Source organism: Gekko japonicus, unplaced genomic scaffold (genome assembly GCF_001447785.1).
Source record: "Gekko japonicus isolate JY-2015 unplaced genomic scaffold, Gekko_japonicus_V1.1 scaffold975, whole genome shotgun sequence".
Classification (NCBI taxonomy): Eukaryota; Metazoa; Chordata; class Lepidosauria; order Squamata; family Gekkonidae; genus Gekko; species Gekko japonicus.
In genome coordinates this window covers 570276-596701 of record NW_015171531.1, presented here as the reverse complement: position 1 = coordinate 596701, position 26426 = coordinate 570276, and the positions used below count along the sequence as shown (strand labels likewise).

Sequence of the window (26426 nt, the reverse complement as noted above, 5' to 3'; positions counted from 1 at the left end):
CCCCCCCCCGCCCAATGCTGCCCTCTACAGACTCCACCCCCCAAACCTCCAGGTATTTCCCTCCTTAGAGCTGGCAATCCTACTTTCCCCTCAGTGCCTGTTGGTAGGCATCTAAGCTTGGTCCTGTCACCTACTTTGGCCTTTGGGAGAAAACACATTGGGGCCAGTCCTGATAGGGTTGCCAACTCCAGATGGGAAATTCCTGGAGATTTGAGGGATGGAGCCTGAAGAGGGTGAGGTTTGAGGAGGGGTGGGACCTCAGACAGGTACACTGCCATAGACTCCACCCTCCAAACCAGTCAGTCCCACATAGGGAACCATTGTTGCCAATCTCCAGGTGAGGGCTGGAGAGCACTCAGAATTACAACTGCTCTGCAGAAGGGAGGGCAGAAGTCAGCTGAAGTCAAAGGGGCAGATAATGGTAGGTTGATGGTTAGCTGGGAAGGAGATGGGGTTGCCAACTCCACCCTCCAAACCAGCCATTTTGTCCTGGGTAACAATTGCTGCCAATCTCCAGGTGAGGGCTACAAATCACTCACAATTACAATTGCTCTTCAGGTAGCAGAGATCAGTTCCTCTGGAGAAAACAGCGGACTTTGTCATTATACCCTGCTGAGGTCACCACAGCAAATTGACACTGTTTGCCCAAAGCCAGAGCACTCCCCCAAAGCCTCTTTCTAGATCTCATTGTATTGCTTTCACAACGGGCTTTACTGCTAGTTGTACATAAAGACCAATCACTTTGCTTCCCTCCAGAATCTCCCTGGTTCTGATAGGTTGGTTTTCAATACCTTACATCAGACTAAAGCTCTATATACATTCATTCCATTCTATACATAACAGCAGTTCAACACCATCGTCCGTAGATCGGCAAATCCTTGTTCCACTTCTTGGCTGCGTTCCAGGATGACGGTTTTCAAAACTGTTCCAGGGTACCTTCAGGTCCTCTCCAAGTCTTATCAGGGCTTCCTCAATGTGGGCAAAAATAGCAGGCATCTTGGTCACCACTACCAATCTTCCTCTGCGATCCAGGAGAATATTGGAGAATACTGGGCATGCTCTTGGGTCACAAGGGTCAACAATGAGATCCAATGAGCTTGGGTCGCATGCATCAGCTGATTATGTTCCCCTACAACTGGGGTCCCTAACGTGGTGTCTGTGGGCACTAGGGCATCTGCCGACACCTTTCCTGGGGCCCGCCTAATGTTCTTAGAAAGTGGGTGGGGCCAGATATTGCTGTTGCCCAGCAAGGCTTCTGATTAGCCATTGAAGATTTAATTGGCTATGCATTTTTTTTTAATGTTGCTTTGGCAGCAGCTGCTGCCACAGCACAAGGATCTTTACTGTATAATTCTCCTGATCTCCAGACAACAGAGATCAGTTCCCCTGGAGAAAATGGCTGCTTTGGAAGGTGGACTCTATGGCATTATACCTTGCTGAGGTCCCTCCCATCCCCAAACCCCACCCTCCTCAGGCTCCACTCCCAAAATCTCCAAGTATTTCCCAACCCAGAGGTGGCAACCCTAAAGGTGACTGAAAGTAAGGTGCAGCAGCCATTTTATGGCTGTGTCCGCCCTGCTGTGTCAGAAGTCCAAAGGTGCCCACAGGGTGCACTGAGGGTGCTAAGGTTCTTTGACTTGTGTGGTTAGCCAATAAACCACACAGTGAAATAAACTATTCCAGGCAATAAAGGGTAAAAAAAAGATTTATTTTAATAAGGAACATCTCACAGAAAAGAAATTCAGCATGGATGTTCAGTGAGCTATAGCAGGGATCTTGCTTATATGCTCTTCTTGCTCCTCCTCACTTTACATCATCACTGACATCATTTGCACATGCTCAGTGTAGATCTCTTTGTCTGGTCAGTTATCATTCAATCATATATTTGACAAACAGGATGTTACTTGGCCCGCGTCTCAACTTTACAATGCAGGTGCTTGTCTTGTTATATTGATTTATACAGGTATTCATTTTCTTGGCTGCTTACCTAGACTCCTTTTCACCTTTGAATGAACTCTCAGGCTGAGTTCATTTTCAGTACAAAACTTAGATGTTTTCATTACAAAAATTGTTCTTCTACATTAATATATGCATATAAAAGTATAACAATATTCTTAAAGCATTTTATAAGCTTATTTTCACTAAGGGTATACAAAAATATGAAAACATGTATCATTACAATGACATTAAACCCTTTACATGTATTCTTTTGATGTTTCAAAAGAGCCTATTGCATAAAGCCTTTGTATTCTTTATTTTGGTCCATCAGAATATTTTTGTTCATTTTAAAAGAGTTTTAAAAACCTCTAAACTTGTACTCTGGTCAATAGGGGCTTTCCTTGTCTAATACAAATGTTGTATTTCTTTTTTAAAATTGGCTTCTAGCAGGTGTGCATGATTAATTCCTATGACTTCATCTGCGTGTTAGTAGCATGTTAATCCTTAAAAACTTAAAAGCACACGATAACTTGGATCTATTTTGTATGGAAGACACACCTGAACTTCTTAATTGGCTTCTAATGAATGACAATAGTCGCGATTTTGTTTTTGGCTGAATCTCCACACACCTGGTCAGCTCTTGGTCATTATTTTTAACTTTAGTAGTTTATAGATCTTTGCCAGGTAAATTTAAAATGTATCTTTAAGCAAGCATAAGCTTGATATTTCTTTAGCAAAGCTCAAAGTTAATAAAGGATAGTTGCTTTTGTTACAAATATCTTATATTCCGCTTTAAACATAATATAAAGTTCTAAAAAACACACACACAACAGATCAGAAGAGGGGATATTTCTCTTATAGTGTCTTCTTGCTCACCTCAATTAAGCTTTTTAACCAATTATTTCTAAGTAAAAGATGCCACCATAAATCTGACATTAAAACTCCCTTCACTGGCATTAGTTCATTAAGTAAAGCTTTCTCAAACAAGCGAAGTCTTTTCTATTTTAAAATAGGCTGAAAAGGCAAACATATCTATCTATCTATATCTATCTATCTATATATAGATATTGCTTATAGGCTCTAATGTTAAATCATTCCAAACTTAAAGAGAGACTTAGTCTGGGTTTTTCTCATTTAAAGTTGCTAAAATCATAAACCACTATAATAAACTTTTCACCTCTTTCTTTGAAGTATAAGATTTAATCATAAATCTTGGGCTCTAAGAATTCATTGTTGTGCCATCCCAATTAAGAAGACTGATGCAAGAACATCGATCTTCACTTATGACAGGTCTTAGCTGGGATGGTCTGTACCAGTTTAATTCAAAGGGTGACACAAGAACACTTCATCCAATTAAAACATTCTTTGCTGTCAGTTAAATTTGATTTAAAACACCTGTTTTCACAATTCTGTATTGTTTTAACAAAATGTTTTAATGGTTTTAATGATTTGATTGTTGATCTGTGTTTTATTTTGTGTGAGCCGCCCTGAGCCCTGGGGTAGGGCAGGATATAAATCAGAATATAAATAAAAAAATAAATAAGTTGTTCTCTAGGAGAATCCCAAAGAATTTCTTCCAAAGATTCGTGGAAGTCAGCAATAATTAATAACCTGTATAAAGCCTGTATAAAGAGTGATTAACACAAGGAATTCACTGCCACAGGAGGTGGTGGTGGCTACAAGCATGGACGGCTTCAAGAGGGAATTAGATAAACATAGCAGAAGTCCATCAGTAGCTATTAGCCACAAGGTAAAGATAGGAACTCTCCGTCTGGGGCAAGCGATGCACTGTATTCTAGGTGCTTGGGGGGGCAACGGTGGAGGAGCTTCTAGTGTCCTGGCTCCACTGATGGCACCTGGTATTTTTGGCCACTGTGTGACAGAGTGTTGGACTGGATGGGCCCTTGGCCTGATCCAACATTGGCTTCTCTTATGTTCTTATGTTCTTAAATGAGACCAGTGATTGGTGAGCCATGGAAATGAAAGGCTGAGAACATCCTGTCCACATAAATGTATTTCCAGTGGGGATATCTCAGTTTCAAAGGGATTTATTTAGAAGAAGAAGAAGAAAAGAGATTGGATTTATACCCCGCCCTTCACTACCCGAAGGTGTCTCAGAGCGGCTTACAAACTCCTTTCCCTTCCCCTCCCCACAACAGACACCCTGTGAGGTAGGCGGGGCTGAGAGAGCTCTGAGAGAAACGGCTCTTTTTCAAGATTTAATGGCATTCCCATAGCTCACAGCATAAGGCTGTAGAATGGAAACCATTAATGGTCAGCAATGTTCCCTCTAAGCTGTGGAGTCCTGTGAGCAAAAATTCTACTTGGTGAGTAACTGGCATTAAAGTCGTGAGCGAGTCATTTGGCTGCAGCATAGATTAGTTTGCTTCGGAGCTGTCCTTCCTGAGCCAAGACAAAAATGTGCGAGCCAGAGGCTAAAAAACTGTGAGCTAGCTCACCCTAACTCAGCTTAGAGGGAACACTGACGGTCAGTATTAGAACCGGTAGTACTCTGTTTTGATATTTGACTGAAAATTGGAAAAACGGAAGTATTACCTTTACAGAATTAATGTAATCATTTTTCAGTTTAGCCAAAGCTTCTGGAGTCAACAAGCTGGGCAGGTCTTCAGTTTTTATTTCTGGTTTGAGATCCACATGTCCTAAGAACTCTTCACTGAAAATAAATCAATACATTATGTTCTCAGAGGTATGCACATTAGAGTTTGGCCACTGGCAACCCTTGGGCTGCCCTGACATAGCCTAATCTCATCAGGTCTTAGAAGTTAAACAGTGTTGGCTCTGGTTAGTATTTGAATGGGAGACCACCAAGGAAATCCAGGATCACTATGTCTCTCGCCTTTTAAACTCCATGGAGTTGCCACAAGTCAGCTGCGAGTTGATGGCAAAAACAAAAACAAAGAAGCAATCGTTGAGCTACCTGCCAAAACCAGCAAGGTGCACCTGCCACCTTAAGTCCACCGCTGGGCCCCTCATGGGGCTCGGCAGTGGAGCTGCAAGGCCGGCACCGGCGGCCAGGACCGTTGGGGGCGGGGTTGTGTGGCCTTATGACACATTTCCGGTGATGTCAGGAGGTGTGGCCTTATGACACACTTCCGGTGATGTCAGGGGGTGTGGCATATGCTAATGAGTTATGCTAATGAGTTCCCCTAGCTCTTTTTCTACGAAATGACCCCTGGGGATACCAGTGACAGCAATGAAAGCAGGGGGCATAGCACTCCACCCAGTTTAATACCAGTCTGTCCAAATCTTTCCCTTTCTCTTCTTCCCCTCCCATCCAAACCCTTCATCACCCAACTGAGGAAAAATACATCTCCACCTTCATCACTCTCATAGAATGGCGGCAGTAGAAACCCCTGCATTCTTTTCCAGTGAGTGGCCTGGAGTGGGGGGGGGCAGAATAGAAGAAGAGGAGGAGGAGGAGGAGGAGGAGGAGGAGGAGATTGGATTTATATCCCGCCCTTCACTACCCGAAGGCGTCTCAGAGCAGCTTAGTTAGTTAGTTAGCAGAGTGCACAAGGCTTTAACGCAGCAGTGCTTGTATTAGACCTGACCATGTGCATGTGCATTCTGCTAACTAACTAAAGAAGGATCTGGACCACCTGAACCAGTACCCTTCCAACAGAGCCAACATGAGATGTATTGACTCAATCAAGGAAGCCACGGCCCTCAGTTTGTAAGACCTGAGCAAGGCGGTTAATGATAGGGTGTTTTGAAAGTCATTAATTCATAGGGCCACCATAGGTCGGAAGTGACTTGGAGGCACTTAACACAAACACAGAGAGACAATCGTGGTTTTTTCCCCAGTGTGCAAGATGGGGAAGCATTTAAGCCCATAGTTCTCTTTTACTCCCCCAACAAGGTATGTCCTCCAGATATGTTGTTGGCGTAACAAACAGGTCTACGAGTGTCATTTAAGAAAACATGTACCAGCTTTTTCATTCATCACATCTATGAAATTTTTCTCCAAGTGTTTCTGTGTCTTGCTCGTTGCCAGTCCATGCTGCCTCAGTGATACCTGACCGAGATGAGTGGCAGGATGGCCATTGTTCCAACCTGCATGGCAACTTGATAATAAAACCGGAGCGAAACACGAGGCTTCTGATCTGGCCTGCCAAGATATTCCTAGCAGATGCTGTGCTTTGCAAAATGTCTCTCTGTGTCGTGTGTGTGTCAGGGGGAGGTGGGAATAAAGCTTGGTTGGCAATGAAGTCCTTAATAGCACGTCAGCCCAGGAATTTAATGAGAAAAGGCAGGAAATGGGGAATTGACTTGGCAGCTGAATCACGTGGCACTGTCAACGGCCTTCTTATCTGCAGGGGGTCTCCCCACCCCCCCTTTCTGAAAAGGATGCATTCTGCTGACAGAGTGGGGGGCCATCACTCGCCTAATTCCACACAGGAAACCAAAGAGTAAACTGCATACAAAACTTCCTTCTTGCATCTCACCAGTGCCAAATAATCATTTGGAAACAGTTCAGTTCTTTGAAAGAATAAGCCCGAAGAAATATGCATCAGGGCAACCCACATTTTCAGCAATTCCTCTCATTTCTTCTGTGCTGTTTTGTCGGATGCAGTTGACAGTCAACAAGGACGGGCTAAAAAGCCAGACAGAGCAACGGGAAGACCTAACCTCTGAAGCTCAAGCCAGATCCTTCGGGTTTCTGAGCTTGCCTTTCACCAGCATATATTTCAAGCTTATCTGCACTACCTTAGAGGCTAGAAATGAGTGGGGGGGGGTTGAGGGGGGAGTGAAAGCAGAGTTTCTCAGGAAGCCACATTTTGTAGCCAGTGCTATGTGCTAGAATTTTGTTGTACTTCCACAGAATAACATCATTTACACTTCTACTAGGGTTGGCCGGTTGAGCCTGGCTGGGGGCAGGAACATGGATGTGTGTGTGTGTGCGTGACATCGGTGACATCACTACAGTTCTTCTTGGTACAAACCAGAAGTGACAAAAGGTAGCTCTAGGCAGGGCTTTTTTTCCCCCTGGGGGAACGCCCCCGAACGGAGTTCCAGAACCTCTTTGACAAAATTCTTTTTAAAATGTTTAAAAGTTCATGGGTTTTCAGCATACAGATTGAAAACTTCATTTCCCTTTTGAGAGTTCAGGCACCTCTTTTTCAAAAAAGAAAAAGAAGGGGGGGAAAAGCCCTGGCTCTATTGGAGGTAATGGTAAAACCATAGAGTTTCTGGTGATTCCTAGAGCTACCCTATATTTCTTCTGGGTTTTACCCGGAAGTTATGTAGTGACATCAGTGATATCGTTTTTAAAAAAATTAACAGTGGGCAATGAGGTTATCAGCACAGAGGCAGGCCTGGCAAGCCTACAACTTCCTGATAACAGAAACTTACCTGCGATATATGTTGTTGATCCAACTGAGTAATGCGTAGCATTCAGTGAGCGTCAAGCTGTTCTCTTCCAGGATGTCATGTAAGTGCACCGAGAGGGCCTTGTGGAAAGCCCCCACATACGTATCACATACGTTATAATCCTGTGGATAGCATTTCTGTACGTGAAGCTTGACTTTGAACAAATCTTCTTTTACAGCCATTGTGAAAAAGGCTAGGTGCTGAGAAAGCCATGACTGGTTATTGTCCTTCAAGGGTACTGGCACTTTACAGACCCTTCCCTTGGCACTTTGATTGACAGCTTCTTTCCAGAGCTGTCTCCAGTTTCTGGCTGAGCCGACGGCTGCTGGCCCAGAGGAGATGGTGGCCTCGGAGGCCTTGGGGTGAGCTTTCTCTTCCTCTTCAATTAAAGTCATCAGAGAAGTCAATGCCTTTTCGTCAATGCCGGGGAGATCCAGCGTTTCTTGGACAATTTGCCGGATGACCTTCGAGATGTGATCATACAACAAGTCAACATCCTTAGCCTTCGCAGTGCATTCCTTGAGGTTATCTCCATATTTCTTGGCATCCCTTTCAGCCAGAAGCTCCATTTCCAAACCCTTGATGTTTTCAAAGGCCTCCAACAGTTGCCTTGTCTGAATAAATTCATTTATTTCCATTACTAAAGGGTGCAAAAAAGGGGGAGGAGAGAAATGAAGAGTGAAAAGGGGTTGTGACATGTTTCTCCTCTCTCTGAAGGGTGGTCTGGAATAGTGTTCTGGAGAACTATATGTTACATAGGAATGAAAAGACTGGACTTTTCCCACTTGTACATGGTTCCCCCCCCCCCACACACACACATTCCTCTGTCAGAAGCATTCCAAAGAGTTTTTGCTACAAAGCAAGAGGGATACCGCACTAGCCCTTAAATCCTGGTTCAACCCTGTCCCCGAACTTACATTCTACACTACACTAGAGTTCACCCCTGTAATTATCTCGGGGTATTGTTTGTTTCCACATTACACTGAGGTCACCCCGGTTTCGCCCCACACGTGTCCCGGGATAAACGGATGCTGTTATAACCAGGGATAAATGCAAGGTACTGTGTCGCGGGTTGAACCCTGATAAAACCAGGGATGAGATCCAAGCGCAGAAAGGACCATAGTTACTTTGGTTTGGGGGCAGCCATGGAAGCCTAACCCACTCCATTCATAAAGTGTCACAAGGCACGCAACTATCTTCTGCTCTCATTTGCTGTGCCCTGAAATGCAACCCTCAATGACGCCCAGTTTTCTTCCGTTCCTGCAGCCCAGAGGTCATTTTGGGGGGGATCGCAGTTCCCCCTGCTTCCGGCCGCCCCGCTTCCGGCCCTCATTCAGCCAGGAGGAGGCAGGAGAAGAGGGAGGGTAAGTTGCTTCGTCCCTGCCTCTCCCCACCCCTGCCTGCCTGGGGCCAGGGAGGGCCTTTGCGGGGCTTCCTTGCACTCCCGCCGGCCTTGCAGGTCCACCGCCGGGCCCCTCATGGGGCTCGGCAGTGGAGCTGCAAGGCCAGTGGCGGCGGCCGGGACCGTTGGGGGTGGGGTGTGTGGCCTTATGACACACTTCTGGTGATGTCAGGGGGTGTGTCATATGCTAATGAGTTATGCTAATGAGTTCCCCTAGCTCTTTTTCTACGAAACGACCCCTGCTGCAGCCTATGAATTCCTTTGCAAGAACTTAGTGTTGGCGTAAGCGACTCAGCATGTGGGGGGGGGGCTCTACCTTTCTAAATTATCTCCTTGAATGGGATGTCTGTATCTTTGTCTTAATCTGGGAGCTGCTTTCTGATCCCTCCTCTCTCCCTGTGCACTTTGTTCTCCCCCAGTCTCCTCATGGCTCGCCATGGAGTCACCTCATCATGTTTCTGCAGGTCTCTCCTGCAGAGACAATGCCCTCATACTTCCGTACACATAAAGCCAGATTATCTGGCCACTTGTGATAGGAAAGTACTCTTTAGATTAGGCGTCTCTCTCCCCTTTCAACTGCAACCTGAATATGAACTGAATCTACTTGAATAAATGTTTTACTTTTTCAATACTACTTCTTGGGAGATTTATTTTCTGCACGCAATGTCACGCTTCTATGACTGGGCAAACTCTGCTATATTAACCAAATATCCTGAAACTTAGGTCCAGCTGGGGATCCCCAGAGGTGTATGCCGGGCCGCAACCAAATTAAATTGGCAATTTCTACCAATTTCCTCTTCCCACTGCAGGACACACACCCCCCAACACCACCCGTATGGGTCCCCTCTTCCTCTGGCACAGCATTTTGTGTAGATCAGTGGCCTGTAGTGGGGGATGAGAGGCAGGAAATTTCCATTCCACTGGTGGAAAAATTAGCTTAGATCCAGCCCTTTAGCTGCAAAAAGCACCTGCCCAAGGGCTGGTATGGACATGTGGAGCATAGCACTGGGGATGAAGGGGTTAACACCCTTCCATGCCATTTCTCCAAATGAAAATGTCTCCTCCACCCCCAGCTGCTTTAATCCACAATATGGGAAAATGCCAGAGAAATATGACTACCAGTTATTTTTTCCTCTGCAGGGGGGTTTAAAGCAGGCTGGGGGAGGGATTTCCAACTGGGAAATGAATATGAGAGGAAGAGTCAAGCCCTCATCCCCCAATGCGGCTGTCTCAGTCTGACCACAGATTCTTAATGCCACGTGCAGTTTGGCCTTTAAATTATGTCTTCTCCTGTTGGAACAAGACAAGGCATGTCTCTATTTATGTTCTCTACTAATGGCCAACAAGAGCACAATTTTAGGGTGAGCTGGTTCTTCCAGGCCTTTGTTAGGATGATCCAATTTTGTAACTTCACTTAATGTGTGTTGTCTGTGGGATACTCTTAGGGCTTCTATGGAAGAAAATGAGAGGCAATTTTTAAAATTTAGGGTTTAGGCCTATATTTACCTGCCCAGTGTGGGAAATTTACCCGCTCTCAAACCCAATTTCTCATTCTCAAGGAACTGAGGAATGGAAGAAAAAAAGGCCTCCACATAGTGACACTCTAGGAATTTCTCCTAGTCTCTGTGGTAAAGATTAGGGGAGGCATCTGAGAGTGTCACCCAGAAGTCTGTTCATTTAGGACCTTTCTGCCCGAACTGCCCTCAAATCGCCTTATGGTGTAGATGGCAGTCATCACCATCAAGTACAACGGGACTGTTTATCATATTTCTGCCCACCTAATCTTCAACTCAAGCTGTACAATCGTCTATTGCTAGCCTACTATCAGTCTTCTATTCAGGATTCTTATTATTATGATTTTAAGAAGTTGTTTTATTGTTTATATCTCTGTTATGACCCGCCCTGAGCCCACCTGCAGCGGAAGGTGGGATACAAGTTAAACTCCCCCGTTTCACCTCAGAAGATGGAATTCTTCCTGTCAAAGAAATTGTCAGGGTTCCCTCATCTACCATTTTTTATTTGTTGTGTACCTGCTGTACATTGCATTGGTCAAGCCGCACCTGGAGTATTGTGTGCAGTTCTGGAGGCCTCACTTCAAAAAGGATGTGGACAGAATGGCAAGAATGATCGGGGGCCTGGAGACCAAGCCCTATGAGGAAAGGCTGAGGGACCTGGGAATGTTTAGTCTAGAGAAGAGGAGGCTGAGGGGGGACAGGATTGTCCTCTTGAAGTATTTGAAGGGCCCTTAGAGGAGGGCCAGGAGCTGTTCCTGTTGACAGCAGAGGAGAGGACTCGCAAGAATGGGTTTAAATTAAGGGCGGAAATGTACCGGATAGATATTAGGAAAAACTTTTTTACAGTAAAAGTTGTGCAACAGTTGGATCAGCTGCCCCGAGAGATGATGAGCTCCCCCTCACTGGCAATCTTTAAGCAGCGGCTGGACAAACCCTTGTCAGGGATGCTCTAGGCTGATCCTGCATTGAGCAGGGGGTTGGCCCCTTCCAACTTTGTGATTCTATGATTCTATGACCTACACTGTAATATTTTCCTGTCAGAACGAAACTAGAGCCCTACAAACTGTCCAAATTGCTGAAGATTAGGATGTGGTTGGATCCAAACTTCCCCTTCTGAAAAGGGAAAGGCATATCAACCCACACAATAAGGAAGGCAGTGCCCATAAGTTTCCCCTTCCTACTGCAGACTAATCAACTCCCATGCTATTTTTGAGGGGCCCCAACCCTCAGCATGCCCACAGCTGGCAACCCTAGAAGGACTTCATATAAATAATTTGCCTGGCAGGCAGGGTTGTTGCCAAGACCATTTAGAGCTCTTGGAACATTCTAGAAATATAAATATAAATGTCACTTTATAATTAAGGCATCATTCCTTAACCCTATTTCAGAACTTTGATAGTTTAGTAAACATTGCCTATGTTGGGAGTAGGGGTCCCATTACTACAGTAGGGGCTAGGGATCCCCTGGCCCAATGTTCCTGTGGACCACTGCTGTTCTGAGTGGTGGCAAGAGAAAAAAACGTTTAAAAAAATCTTTCAGCATGAGGTGCGGCACCACAACACTTTCAGCATAAACCGCAAATGACATAGGGTAGCTCTAGGAATCACTGGAAACTATGGTTATACCATAGAGTTTCTGGAGATTCCTAGAGTTACCTATGTCACTTCCGTTTGTTTTTTGGGGGGGGGCCTATGTCACTTCCGTTTGTTTTTTGGGGGTTTTTTTTGCTGGAAGTCATGTACCCAGCACTGCGGCCCTTCCATATCCCTACCAGTGTTCCCTCTAAGCTGAGTTAGTGTGAGCCAGCTCACAGTTTTTCAGCCTCTGGCTCAGACGTTTTTGTCCTAGCTCAGGAAGGATGGCTCCAGAGCAAACTAATTTATGCAGTAGCCAAATTGCTGGCTCATAACTTTAATGCCAGTCGCTCACAGAGTAGAATTTTTGCTCACAAGACTCCACAGCTTAGAGGGAGCACCGATCCCTACCCACAATCCTCTCACTGGTTGACTGGTGCTGCCAACTTGGGAGCTGGCCACATGTGGAAGGAATTGCGTAACCATTTCCAGGACTAGGTACCCTGCTTTGCATAGTAAAGAAAATCAGCACCGACTCAGCAAAACCATCGAGCAACAGCATTCATTTCTTACCAGACAATGGTTCTTTTTTAACACACTTGTCTTCAGGCTTCCCAATGTCCTCTGAAGTACTTCTGCTCTCTTTATGTGCATGGACATGACCTTCTATCCATTTGAGGCTTCTGTTTGCAAACCGTTTGCTGGATCTAAGGATTCCAGGCTCGTTCACTGATATCCCTTTGACGGATTTCGAGATCTCTCTGCTGAAGCTCAGCATGGTAGCGAGAGGCTTGTTTGGGCTCGTGGTCTCCTTTCCCCCTTGATGATTCAAAGGTGGAGAATTTAACTGGGTCTCACAATAGCTATCTTCACTCTCCGTGCGTTTCTCTGGAGATCCTGAAGGGCCCTTTTGATGCTCTTAGGACAGAAAGGTTTATTAAAGTATGAGTGGTATGGAAAGAGACTGGATAGAGATATTTTACCCCTCCTAATAAAGGGGGTCACCCAGGGAAATGGATCAGCTGGCCATAGATATGAAATGGACTGAAGTTAGTATTAATTCACACACACACAATTCATTTATGGAATTCCCTGATAGTGAATGTGGTGATGCCCAAAAAGTTTGTAGCCAGTTCAGGCAAGACACTGGGAGTTCTGTGTATAGTGTTAGAAGTTCCAGGTGCGATGTCCTTGCCTCAGCCTCCAGACGTCATGGCAAGAGAGACTACATAGCTAGATAGGCACACTGACCTTTCTTCCTGTGTTTACTATTTTGCCACTGTCCCCTTTGAAATGTAGATTGTGTTCTCAGGGACAATTTCCTTCCTTCTATCATCATCATGCTAGGCACGCCACCGGTGGACGCTCTGGCATTTAGCTCGAAAACTCTATGATACCGAACGCTAGAGCATCCCCCCCGGCAATGTGCCCAGCACGATGACGTCACCTCCAGGTGACATCATTGTGCCGGGCATGTTGACTGGATCCAGGCACTTTGGGGGCGGGGTTCCCCGCGCTGGCCGGATCTAGGCCAGTGGGCCAGGGGCCCTTTGAGCAGACTAATCCCGGCCCCCCTGGGGGACCTGGTAGCCCTAACTATGCAACTTCTAAATTTCAGCTGCAATGTTCCTCTGACTAGCAGATACCAGCCTGTATCCTACCATGTCACTCAGCAAAGAACATACAAACATAAGAAGAGCCCTGCTGGATCAGACCAGTGGTCCATCTAGTCCAAGTTCCTGCCTCACATGGCCAACCAGTTCCTCTGGAGGGCCAACAACAGATCACAGAGGCTGAGGCCTTCCCCTGATGTTGCCTCCCAGCTCTGGGATTCAGAGGCTTAGTGCCTCTGGATGTGGAGGTTCCCCTCAGTCACCATGGCAAGTAGCTCCAGCCTCAGGAGCCTCCCTTCAACTTAAGCGGCAATTCTCTCAGAAGAAGAGCTACTTCAGCTGGAGGAACTTTCCTTAGGCTGGAGGAAGACTTGATACTTCATTGAGTTAAGCGGCCCATCCAATGTGGAAGGGCTGTTGTCTTCATGGAGAGAGTGTTGGTTTGAACCAGATAGGTCCAAGTGCATTTCCACTGTGGCCCTCATGTTCACAAAGTTTGTTTGCTTGCTAAAATACTTATACCTAGGGATGCCAGCCTCCACATGGGACTCATGGATCCCTCAGAATTACAGCTCATCTACAGACTGCAGAGATCAGTTCCCCTGGAGAAAATGGATGCTTTGGAGGGTGGGCTCTGTGGCCTTCTGCCCCACTGAGGTCCCTGTCCTCCCCAGGCTCCATCCCCAAATCTCCAGGAGTTTCCCAGCCTGGTTCTGACAATTCTCCTGTCCCCATTCCCTGCCAGTGCTCACAGCGAATCTGGCAGCCCTATAAACCCACATTCCCTCACCATATATCTGCATATGCTTGAGAGCTTGAGCTCTCCCTTTTTCTGTACCCCATAATTTTCTTTTGGGGGAAAAAAAGGAAAGATAATATTAAATTTCTCCTTACAGTGGACAACCTCAATTAATCTTCCAGTTCTTCTTCACAGCGAATCTGGCAGCCCTATAAACCCACCTTCCCTCACCATATATCTGCACATACTTGAGCACAGCCTGTGGCTCTCCTTTTTTCTGTACCCCTTAATTTTCTTTTTATTGGGGGGGAAAGGAAAGATAATATTAAAATTCTCCTTACAGTGGACGACCTCAGTTAATCTTCCAGTTCTTTTTTTTTTGCAAAACACAGCCAAATCAAGCAGATAAAATGAGGGTAACACAAAACTGAATGCAAACAAAACAGACACTTGACACATTACTGTCGTGAAGCAGCATGTCTTCTTATCATAGATCATGACAAGGCATAATTGTATAGCTTTCTAATCATGAGCTCCCTGCATGGGGCTTTTCTTAAGAGACAACATAGGATTTTGGATTGTGAGAAAACTAGCTCTTGAAAAACTGAGATGGGTGTGTGTAAATTTGATACAGGCCAAAAACCCCAAACAAAACTTGTGATTGCTTCAGACTCAGGAATAGGTAGAACAGCTGTACACAGGGTATTGGGCTTTTCTTAAGAGACAACATAGGATTTTGGATTGTGAGAAAACTAGCTCTTGAAAAACTGAGATGGGTGTGTGTAAATTTGATACAGGCCAAAAAACCCAAACAAAACTTGTGATTGCTTCAGATTCAGGAATAGGTAGAACAGCTTTACAGGTGGAAATTGGGCCTCAAAAGCGGGGGTTTACCCGCCACCCGCCCCCACTTGGAAGCCCTAGTCTGGGGCAAGGGATGCACTGTATTCTTGGTGCTTGGGGGAGCAACAGTGGGAGGCCTTCTAGTGTCCTGGCCCCACTGGTGGACCTCCTGATGGCACCTGGTGTTTTTGGCCACTGTGTGACACAGAGTGTTGGACTGGGTGGGCCATTGGCCTGATCCAGCATTGGCTTCTCTTATGTTCTTAACCGCTCTCCGGACTACAGTTCCTCTGGAGAAGAAGATGGCTGCTTTGGAGGGTGGACTCTATGGCAGTGTATACCCCGCTGAGTCCCCTCCTCTCCTCAAGCCCCACCCTCCCCAGCTGCCACTCCGAAAATGTCCAGGAAGTTCCCAAGCCAGAGCTGGCAACTCTAGTGGTCCTTCATATAAATGATTCACCTGGCAGGTAGAGTTGTTCTGAATCTCCCTGGCAAGGTTTTTGTTATGAGTTATCATTTATACCTCTTGGAACTTTGTGGAATGCTATAAATAAGTGGGAATGATTGCTACTGACTCCATTCATAATTAAGGCAGCATGCCTTAACCCCCGTTTCACAAATCTGATTTGGTTTAGTAAACATGGTTTGCAATTAGGGTTGCCAACCTCCAGGTGGAGCCTGGAGATCTCTTAGGGCCTTTCTCTATTCAGTCTTTACTCCCAGTTTGCCCATAACCCGAGGTGGTGTGCCTTTGATTCAGATCGTTTCCTTTCATTCCGCATATGTAATTATTCTTCAGCACTTTGTGCTGGAAAGTCAGGCCTCTGCAGATTATGCTTTCTGCACACTCATGGAAGAAAGTGTGTTTTGAGCCCTGATTGCTCTTATCCTTCGGAGAAGGAATAGCCAAGGCACCGGCATGATACTTCTCCCTTCCCTTCAGTGGCCGCCCCCCCCCCCCGTGATCTCTCTTCCTTTTCACAGAGCCCTGGCTGGTGGGAGGAATTCTTCCAGGAAAATCAGAACGACATTGAGTGGATGAGGCATTTCAGTGTCAACAAGGCAATGTTTGCTACCATTATGTAATGGGAATAACCCAGGGATTATCAACGCTTCGTTTCAAATCAAAATGCAAACCATCAACCCACGCACCCATTTTTGTTTTGAGGGAAATGTTTGTAATCGAAGTCTGTTTGGCTTAAAAGGTGCTTCCTGAAAAACTGGTTTTTCCAGGAGCTCTCCTCTCCTCCAAACTGCTGAGGACTCTAAATAAATGCAAACGTTCAGCATTCGCCCATGAGGAAACCTGTTATCAAGTAAACTGGCCCCCTAACATAGACCAAAAAGAGAAAGAGGCTGAAATGGTGGAGGGCAGTGTGCAGCACTTAAATATTTGCAGAAACAACTCTACTTTAAATAGTAGTATTAAATTCAAAACGGACCAGAACAAATGTTTGCAGCAAAAGCACTTTTGGGAAGTGCGGGTCAACAGTGTGCTAGAAGCAGTCTGAGTGCTGATCCCCTTAAAGTAAATGCAGAACCAAGAAGAAGCCCCAACACAGAGCGGCAGTGAAAGTGGGAGGGAATGCAGAATGGAAGACTGAGATGCGCTCAGAAATCGAGGGGAAAGTCTAGTGCAGAAAGGGCACCAGAGTAACAGACAGTAAATGGTCAATGCTTTAACTTGGTCTGAGAACCTTGAGTGACAGGGGAGTGGCACTTCAGAATGACAGTTGAGACTGGAGGGAGAACAGTGAAGGAGAGTTAAGCAGAGTAAAAGAATCAAAGAGGATCCTGAATTAGGCAAGTGGGACAAGTAGCCCTTCCCTGAGGGAAATAGCTTCTAGTAAAGGGGGGAGGGTGATCCCTGTCAAATGTTTAAGAAGGGAAACTGGAACTTGTGTGAATGTTTCTGCCATCACAAACGTAAGTATTTTTGAGACAAAGAAGCTTATGCTTGTTTATTTAAGCTGTGATGGCCAAGAGACCTCTCTTCACAGTTTTAAAGATCTGTCTGTATAACAAAACAGCCACTTGATTGTAACAAACTGTCTACTGCTCATATTTATACAGAGTTACCTCATTCCTGTTGCCTGTTCACCTTCTAAGACCTAAACCTGATACCTATTCGATCATTTCCCCTCAAAAGTGAAATAAAGCAGTTTGTTCATTTTGAATTAACCTCTCACTCACCATTATCAGATAAAGACAAAAGAAGGATTTTAGTCAGTCCGTCAGTTTCCTAGGCTGGGTCAGCATATATCTATATACATTTAAACAACTGGGTAGGACAGACAGCAAAACAAAGAAGAAAGAAAAGGAACTGACCAGCTAAAGCAATAGAAAAAGAGAATTTGGGAAGTGGGGAACTGTTATTCCCGGAATTACACTGCATCTCCATCTTACAGAGATCAGTTTTCCTGGAGAAAATGGAGGTTGGACTCTATGGCATTATCCTTCCCCTACCCAAATCCCGCCCTCCCCAGGCCCCAACCCCAGATTTCCAGGAATTTCCCTGGCTGGAGCTGGCAACCCTACCCATTCTGAGAGCTGGCCACAAGTGGAACACTTTGCATACCCATTTCCAGGCCCAGGTACCCAGCTTTGCAAAGCCAAGAAGACTAATAGCATCCCAGTAACAACATCTTAAATTCTTACCAGATGGTGGTTCTTTTTCAATACTGTCATCCTTAAACTCCCCACTTTCCTCTAGAACGCTGCTGTGTCCTTTACTAGCACACGCATGATCTTCTATCTGTTTAAAGCTTTTCTTTGCAAACCGTTTGCTGGATCTGAGAATTTCGGGCTCTTTCGTTGGTATCTCTTTGATGGATCTGGGGATAACTCTGCTCAAGCTCAACACTCTAACAAAAGCCTTCTTGGGGTTCTTGGTCTCCTTTTCTCCTTCGTTGTTCAAAGGTGGAGAATTTAATTGGGCCTCACAAGAGCTGCCTTCGCTCTCCGTGCATTTCTCTGGAGACCCTGGTTCTGATGGAGACTCCACTGCGGTATCGGCCTCCAGCACTCCTGTTTTATTGTCATCCATGTTAGTTTCGTAGAAAGTGACTGTGAGAAAGTCTGAGGTGGTGACTGTGACTACTGAAAAACAAAAGCAACGGGTTGGATGAGAGAGAACAAATGGCCGAAGCAGGACTGCCGACTCCCATAGCTAAGTACTTAAAACATTTTAGTGGCCTTTCTGCCTTGCAGAACTGAAGGCGGCTTAAAATGTAAAAAAAAAAAACACCTAAAAGAACATAATTTAAAATCTCAGTTAGGACTGCCAATCAATGTTCCCTCTAAGCTGAGTTAGTGTGAGCTAGCTCACACTAACTCAGCTTAGAGGGAACACTGCTGCCAATACATAGAAACTACATCAGTCAAATGCAGTCCTAAATCAGCTGTCTTCGACTGCTTCCTGAAGACTGAAGGTGAGGGGACCAGGCACATCTCTCTGTCATTCCACAATTGTGGCGCTGCCACTGAAAAACCCCTCTCTCATGTGCCCACCATATGAACCCACCTCACCACTCCAGTCTTTAGAGGCCCCGCTTCAGATGCCCATATGCTATGGAGGCTAGACAGGGGAATAACATGAGAAAACGCCTTCTTAGTTGTGGTGCTGAAACTTTGGAACTCCCTTGCCACAGAGATCGGTCTGTATCAGTGTATCGTTGCCTTACACCAGTGGTTGAATACTTTTTTGTTTTGTTTGGGATTCCCGCACTAACATTTATTCGCCTTCCTCCTTTTTTGGGGGTGTGTTTTTATTTTATTTAAAACATTCGTTAGCTGCCCTTCTGCTTTTAAAGAACTCACGGCGTACAATGTAAATGTTTATATGTTTTATTTAATTGTTTTAGATAGATGATAGATAGATAGAAGAAGAAGAGATTGGATTTATACCCCGCCCTTCACTTGGAGTCTCAGAGCGGCTTACAAACTCCTTTCCCTTCCCCCTCCCCACAACAGACACCCTGTGAGGTGGGTGGGGCTGAGAGAGCTCTGACACAAACTGCTCTTTTTCAAGAACAGCTCTGAGAGAACTGTGACTGTCCCAAGGTCATCCAGCAGCTGCATGTGGAGGAGTGGGGAATGAGATCTGCAACGATGGTTTGAACTTCGTTTTTACACCGGGGCCCGATTCCGCGGCGTCGGAAATCGGGCCTCCAAAGCGGGGGTTTACCCGCCCCCACTTGGCAGCCCTACATCCCCAGGTTTCATCCCCAGCATCTTCTGGAGGGTCCCAATTTGGAGTTCGCAAATCTATTCCCTGCAGTGTTTTAGGGCTGCGCTAGATGTGACCTGGGAGATCCAGGAGTAGTTTCTCCCTCTTTTTTAAAGGTTAAAAGCAGTCATGTCTTACGGAATCGGAAACATATTGTTTGGTGGAAGAGAGTGAACCCTTTCTCACCCTTCGCAGTTAACTTAATTAGAACGCATTCTAGATGGCCGTTGTGGAAAGTGCCCTCAAATTGCAACCGACTTATGGCGATCCCCGTAGGGTTTCCAAGGCAAGAGACATGCAGAGGTGGTTTGCCATTGCCTTCCTCTGCATAGCGACCCTGGATTTCTTTGGTGGTCTCCCTTTCAATTACTAACTAGGGTTGACCCTGCTTACCTTCCAAGATCTGATGAGATCAGGCTAACCTGGGCCATCCTGATCAGAGCACTGTAGTAGGTAAGGTTGCCATATTCTGCTCCCAGGTATCCAGGAAGCCCAATCTGCATATGAAGCTGGCCAATTATGCCAATTACATAATATGCCATGGGGACCCAAATAACGCTCCCTCTAAGCTGTGGAGTCTTGTAAGCAAAAATTCTACTTTGTGAGCTACTGGCATTAAAGCTGTGAGCGAGCGTTTTGGCTACTGCATAAACTAGTCTTCTCTGGAGCCATCCTTCCTGAGCTAAGTCAAAAAAGTGTGTGAGCCGGAGGCTAAAAAACTAACTCAGCTTAGAGGGAACACTGGATCCAAAGTAGCTTACGACACTGCTTCCTTCCATTTTAACCCCACAACAGCCCTGTGGTGTAGGTTAGGCCGAGAGTGTATGACTGGCCCAAGGTCACCCGGCGCAAAGACAAAAACGTGTGAGCTGGAGGCTAAAAAACTGTGAGCTAGCTCACACTAACTCAGCTTAGAGGGAACACTGCACCCCACTGGCTCTTATATCATGTGAGCACATAAATTACATATTTGTCATGTTCTTACTTCCCAGTGTTGCCACAGAGCTGATTCAGTGATATGTTCCAGCCACCTCCACCCCCGCCCCTCGACTGATGTCTGGATAGACACCTGGAATAGAGAAATTCTCTCTTCTGCTGTTAATTTGTGGTGTTTCTAACCTTCTGCTCAGCTCTGCTCCTCTGGGATAGAGGCAGTCCTGAGTTAAACATATTCATTGCGATAGCCAAGCTTCTCCCTGACTCACACAGAAAAAGAAGACATTCACTCCTGGAGCTGTGAGATGAGGATGGCAACTCCATCTCTCAAAGCGCTGAATGGTGTTTATGATAGAAAAATCTTCAAGGGTGTCAAGAGGGTCACGGCAAGTCCTGGACTGATTTCTTTCTTCTGCACTGCTTATTTGCCCTGATATCTGGAAAGGGTGGCTCCTGGTGCCTGACCCACAATGCGAACCCGTTGTTTGCATGCTCTGCCTTGGCTACAGGAGGTCCGCAGGGGTCGCTCAATTGCCGAAATTTCTGAAAATCCGAAATGCTTGGATTGCCATGGTTACCATTCTGCAGATACAAAATGTACTACATCGCCACACATTCTCACAAAAGCACCGTTTACGAGACGGACCCAGATGCAGAGGAGGATAGGGTTCCTAGACCTTCACAGTTGTATACATGATGCAGTTTTCATATGCCATTCATCAGGAAGAAATGCAAAACCTACAGAAATTTCCATTATAAAACCCCTTCCTGTGTTGTGTCACTATGCTCCCCCCCATTCTGCCCCATGTATGATTTACAATCAGTGTCCCAACCTGGTTTTTCTTACAGGTTTCTTACAGGCAGATATTCAACGGGTAAAGCTCCCGATCCCTGGCATCGCTTACAGACCTCTGCTGGTCAGATCACTGAAAACAGCACAAAATTCCAGTAGAAAAAAAAAAAGTTGCCAAAGTTATACCCATAGTGAGAACAGAAACAAAAACATCTGGGACCGACAGCAGCCTTTTTGAGCATTTAGTTCTCCTGCTTCCAAGATACAGCTCTATGCTCACTGGGGTTTTTTAGAGGGGGGGCTTTTAATTTACAAATATATATTTGTGCTGCTCCCCCTTCCTAGGCTCCACCCCCAAAATGTTCCCATAGATGGTGATTGGAGGGCTGGCAACCCTACGTTTTGCCTGCATATACAGAAATCCCTACCTTGTTTGTGAGTGGCCCTGTTTCGCTGCCCTATGGAGAAGTCCAGGGCCCAGACCATTACATTTGCTTTTAGGAGTAGGATACTGGGAAACCATAGGGCCTTGGTGGCTCAGAGGTTAAGACTCTGAATTGCATACCGAAGTTAGGTCAAGCATAATAAAGGAACTTCAAACAGATACAGATCCAATGAATAGCATTCCCGCTGGCGGGCTAATGAAACGGTTGCGCGCCCAGTCCATGGGAACCAGGCAGAACATCAGACAAAACACAGGTGCAGTACTCATGAGAAAAGCAATAGGCAAGCATTACAGCATCTTCTCCCCCACACAACCTCCAGCAGTTATCTTGTGCATTCCAACGCAGGAGCAGGATGATAGAAAATAAGCCGGGTGTAACAGGGAAAGAATATGTACACAGAGGTCACAGAAAACAGAATGGCAGCTAGCTGACACCCATGAGGAATCATGGGAGGGGTAAACAACTGGGACCGCTCCCCCAAATCTCCCCCATCAGGATCCTATAAGCCTTCTGGAACATGTTCAGCCCTCAACAGCCTGGGTTTGTAAACCATCCTGGCTAAAGTAGAATTCATATTTTTTTCCATGTACCTGGGATATCTTCAATACCTTGGGAGTTGCACAACTGTGTAGAAACCCTTTCCTTGCATGTGGGCAGCATGGATTTGCTGCTTCCATGATATTGTCTAGTATGTAAGATAGAGGCATATCTGCTTTTTCCTGAAAGGTGACCGCTTGTGCTATACTGATAAATTTCTATAGTTACTATAAAGTATAACCCCACACACAAAATTCTCCTAAACTGTAAAGGGCATATTTTAATTTTGAATGACAAGAGGAGGAAGTATGCTGGAATGGATCTTATCTATCTATTGCAGCCAAGGGAAAAAAATGCACTGGGGAACTACCACGCTGGGTTGGCATTCATATGCAGATTTGATACTTTGGAACTTGGACTCAGGAGGCACCTGTGGTGGTTAGCTTCCTACAGGAAAGAGGACTCTTATTACTCAGCTTCACCTTACTTTAGAAGCTCTACTGACAGTTTAGCAATCTCCTAGGCTTTTTTTTTTTTTTTTTGTAAGCCTGCAAGACTTGAGTTATTTTGTAGAGCTTACGGGGAAATTCTGAATATGGGGGGGAAGGGGTTTTTTTCTGGGTGTATGAAAAGGATGTCCCTGTCTTGGTTATTTGAATGTGGTTTGAATGTAATACCAAGTGTAACTTTGGGGCCAGGAAGGAATTTTCCTCCAGGCCAGATTAGACCAGGGATTGTGGCGGGTTTCTTTGCCTTTCTGTGGGCATACAGTAGGGGTCACTGGGGAAGTGTGTGGAAGGGGTGCTGTGAATTTGCTGCATTGTGCAGGGGTTGGACTAGATGACCCTCGCGGTCCCTTCCAGCTCTATGTTTCTATGCTTTTTATTGTTATTTTGTTGTCACCCACCTTGCATCCCAATTTGGCAAGAGAAAAGTGGGTTTCTAAATATTTTAAACAAAAAATAAAATAAACACAAATAACAGTGGGGAGTGGGCCACATCCTGTATGGATTGCTTCCTCTCAGCCTTGTTGTCAGTTCATGAAGCTGAGTAGTAAAGGTCTTCCTGCCTGTAAGGGGTCTTTTTGTCCGTTCTTTACACACTTTGTGCTGATCTCTCTGTCGTAGCCACCACCAACAGGTACGTGTAAAGCTTCCTACATCTGGCAAAACAGGTTCTGTGTTGTAAAAGCCACCATAAATACGTTCATCACTAAGACGCAATAAACAAAAAAGGGGTTGAGGAACATATAAATAGAATCTATTACAAAAAAACCCTCACACATCTAATGTTTGTAAAAACACAAGGGTGTGTGTGTGTGTGTGTGTGTGAGACAGAGAGAGAGAGAGAGAGAGAGAGAGGGCAAACAAAAAACAGACAGACCCAAGTAAAGAAATATTAAGATGATAAATAATATAGACTAATGATTTTTTTAAAAAATGAATGATTTCTTACGTGTCTATCTACTCTATATCTATCAAAGGACTATTGTTTACACAAGCACACACACACATCTTGTGTTTTTTACATGGTTAGATATCTTTTTGTAATAGATTTTATTTGTTCCTCAGACGGGGTAGCCAACTCCAGGTTGGGAAATTCCTGGAGATTTTGGGAATGAAACTTGGGGAGGGCAGGGAATGGGCGCAGCACGCTTCCCAGATGTTGCTGTGGGATCACGCCCGTTTTCTGTCGCCCCGATCCGTCCCTCTCCCGGCCCAAAATGTCTAGTGTGAACAGGGCCTTGTTATTTTGGCTGCAACAGACGATCCCAGTACCCCCACCCCCACCCCCAATTTGTCTTGTTGGAACTTGTCAAAGACTGGGAAAGGCCCTGCTGCAGTTGCTCTTGAAGACACTCACCTGGACAGATTCGGCTGTTCCTCTAACTTTCCTTCCACAAACAGGTGTCAAGAGGTTTTCTCCACCGAGGCAGGACGAGATGTCATCTTCTTCTGCTTTCCTTTGTGAAGAAAGTCGCAGTGTACTGAACTCCCAAATAAGGTCCTTTCGCGTTTGGAAGGGATCTAGGTCTGTGCTTATAGGGAAGGGGGGAAATGTTCCAATTTCACTTTCTCTTTCTGCTAACGTTAAAGAAGACTGAGTGCTTGAACAGAGGGGGAAAGGCCCTGGGGGAAATTCCACCAATAGCGGTTTAATGATTTACAAGGTGTGTGAGAAGAGAAGTGACATCCTTTGCGTAAAACTTTATTACACAAGCAGTAAACAGAACTGTTAGGCAACCAGAGATGAGAAAACATTCTTCCCGCAGTTCTAGTATTTTTCTTCACTTTTTGTGGATTCGAACATACAAAAGGTCATGCACGCCCTGGTAATCTCTAGACTGCTGCAATGTGCTCTGCCTGGGGCTGCCCGTGAAGATTGTCCAGAATAGGGTTGCCGGGTCTGGGTTGGAAAATACCTGGAGACTTTGGGGGTGGATCCGGGAGAGAGTGGGATTTGGGGAAGGGAGGGTCTCAGCCTGGTACAATGCCACAGAATCCACCCTTCAAAGCAGCCATTTTATCCAGGGGAGGTGATCTCTGTCAGCTGGAGATCAGTTGTAAAAGCAGGAGATCTCCAGGCCCCACCTGGAGGCTGGGAACCCTAGTCCAGATGCTATCATTAGTACAGAATAGAATGCTGACTGGAGTGGGTCATAGGGCCCATGTCACTCCAGGATTGGTCCACACACACTGGCTCCCAATTTGCGTCCAGGTCCCATTCGGGATGCTAGTATTGACCTTTAAAACCCCATTTGGCTTGCGGCCGGCATACCTGAAGGACTGCCTGCTCCTAGGGTTGCCAAATCTAATTTACTCACTGGCGGGGGGAGCGTCTTCTCGCTCCGGGAGCTGGCTGGGGATGTGTGCGCGAGAGCGCTTTGCGCACGTGCGCCACCGGAATATCACCGGAAGTTACGCACAACGTAGCACATTGGGGGCGTGGCCAAGATCGTCGGGGGGAAAACCATATGGTTCCCCCCCCGATGATCTGGGCCACGCCCCCAACGTGCCCTACGTCGTGCGTCACCTCTGGTGACGCAGCTTTGGGGGGCGGGGTGCCCCCCCGGGGCCCGATTCCGTTGCATCGGAAATTGGGCCTCCATAGCCGGGGATTCCCCGCCCCCCGGGCCCATTTGGCAACCCTACCTGCTCCCATAGAAACTACCCAACTATTAGGGTCATTTTTAGAGGCCTGGCTTTGGGTATCCCTGCCACCTGAGGCTAGACGAGTGGGAGCCTGAGAACGAGCCTTCTTGGTCCTGGGGCAAAAATTCTCGAACCCCCTCCCCAGGGAGATTCACCCATTTCCCTCTATTATTGTTTTCTGCCAGTTGGTTAAGTCAATGGACGACCCTGCATTGGCTTTTTCCTCCGTTGTTGCACCAAACCCACATGGGAACAGAAATTCCCCTCTGCATTGCACGCTGCTGTCACTTTCTTTGATCACTGGATTTTATGGTACCCTCCACACTGCCTGCCGCTTTCCCTTTCTTTGATCATTGGGTTTTATGGTACCTTCTGCATAGATTTACGGCTGTTCAGAGGTGACTTTGCAGTCAGAATGGACTGGCCCCCGGGGTATCTGAATGCGGCACCTTTTCTGTTCCGATGTGGGTTTGGCAAAACAACAGGGGGGAAAGCCAATGAAGAAGCAGCCTTTTATATTTGGTTTCATGTTGAACACATGAAGCGGCTTTACTCAGACCATCGGTACATCAAGTTCAGTATTGTCTGCTCAGACTGGCCGTGGCTCTCCAGGGTCTCAGGCAGAGGTCTTTCATCTACTGCCTGGTCCTTTTAACTGGCGGTGCCGGGGATGGAGCCTGGGACTGTCTGCATGAAAAACAGCCCCTCCCACAATTCCCTCACACACTTCCATTAGCCCTTCTCCCTGTTATCTGAAGAAGTGAGCAGAATGACTCAAGAAAGCTCCTCCCCTGCCACAAATCTTTTTTGTAGAAAAAGCCCAGCAGGAACTCATTAGCATAATAGGTCACACCTGATAGCAGAAACTCACTAGCACATTAGGCCACACCCCTGACAGCATAGCTCATTAGCATATTAGGCCACACCCCATGCCTTCCCTTCTCAAAACTCTCTCAGGCCCGCCTACCTCACAGGGTGTCTGTTGTGGGTAGGGGAAAGGAAGGTGATTGTAAGCCGTTCCGAGACTCCTTCGGGTAGTGGGTATAAAACCAACTGTTCTTCTTCCTCTTCCCTTCCAGATGTTGTGAAAAAACCCCTACTTTGATCTGCAGTCTTTCAAGAAATAGTGTAACAAACTAGGGAAGATTGCACCAAAGCTGAGGGAAAGCCTGAAAGTGCCCTAGGGCATGGTTGGGATATTCCAAAAAAGGTTACCCCAATTTGGAAACAAATGTGGAGCAAAAGGAGTATGTGAAAGTAGTAGAAGAGCAAAATTTGAGTCCAGTAGCCCCTTAAAGACCAATGATATTTCCAGGGCCT

General features: G+C 46.0%; 1 protein-coding gene across 1 annotated transcript in view; it reads right to left on the bottom strand.

Moving 5' to 3' along the window:
* The window catches only part of EXOC3L4 (exocyst complex component 3-like 4), a 79671-nt gene extending 61611 nt beyond the window's left edge, over positions 1 to 18060 (bottom strand). Inside the window, exons 1-4 of the mRNA XM_015419588.1 lie at positions 17673 to 18060; positions 12393 to 12737; positions 7312 to 7969; positions 4495 to 4612 (exon numbers count right to left, since the gene is read on the bottom strand). Of these exons, the coding sequence (XP_015275074.1) occupies positions 4495 to 4612; positions 7312 to 7969; positions 12393 to 12737; positions 17673 to 18060 (1509 nt within the window). The remainder of the gene's footprint in view (positions 1 to 4494; positions 4613 to 7311; positions 7970 to 12392; positions 12738 to 17672) is intronic.
* Between the last annotated feature and the right edge of the window lie 8366 nt (positions 18061 to 26426).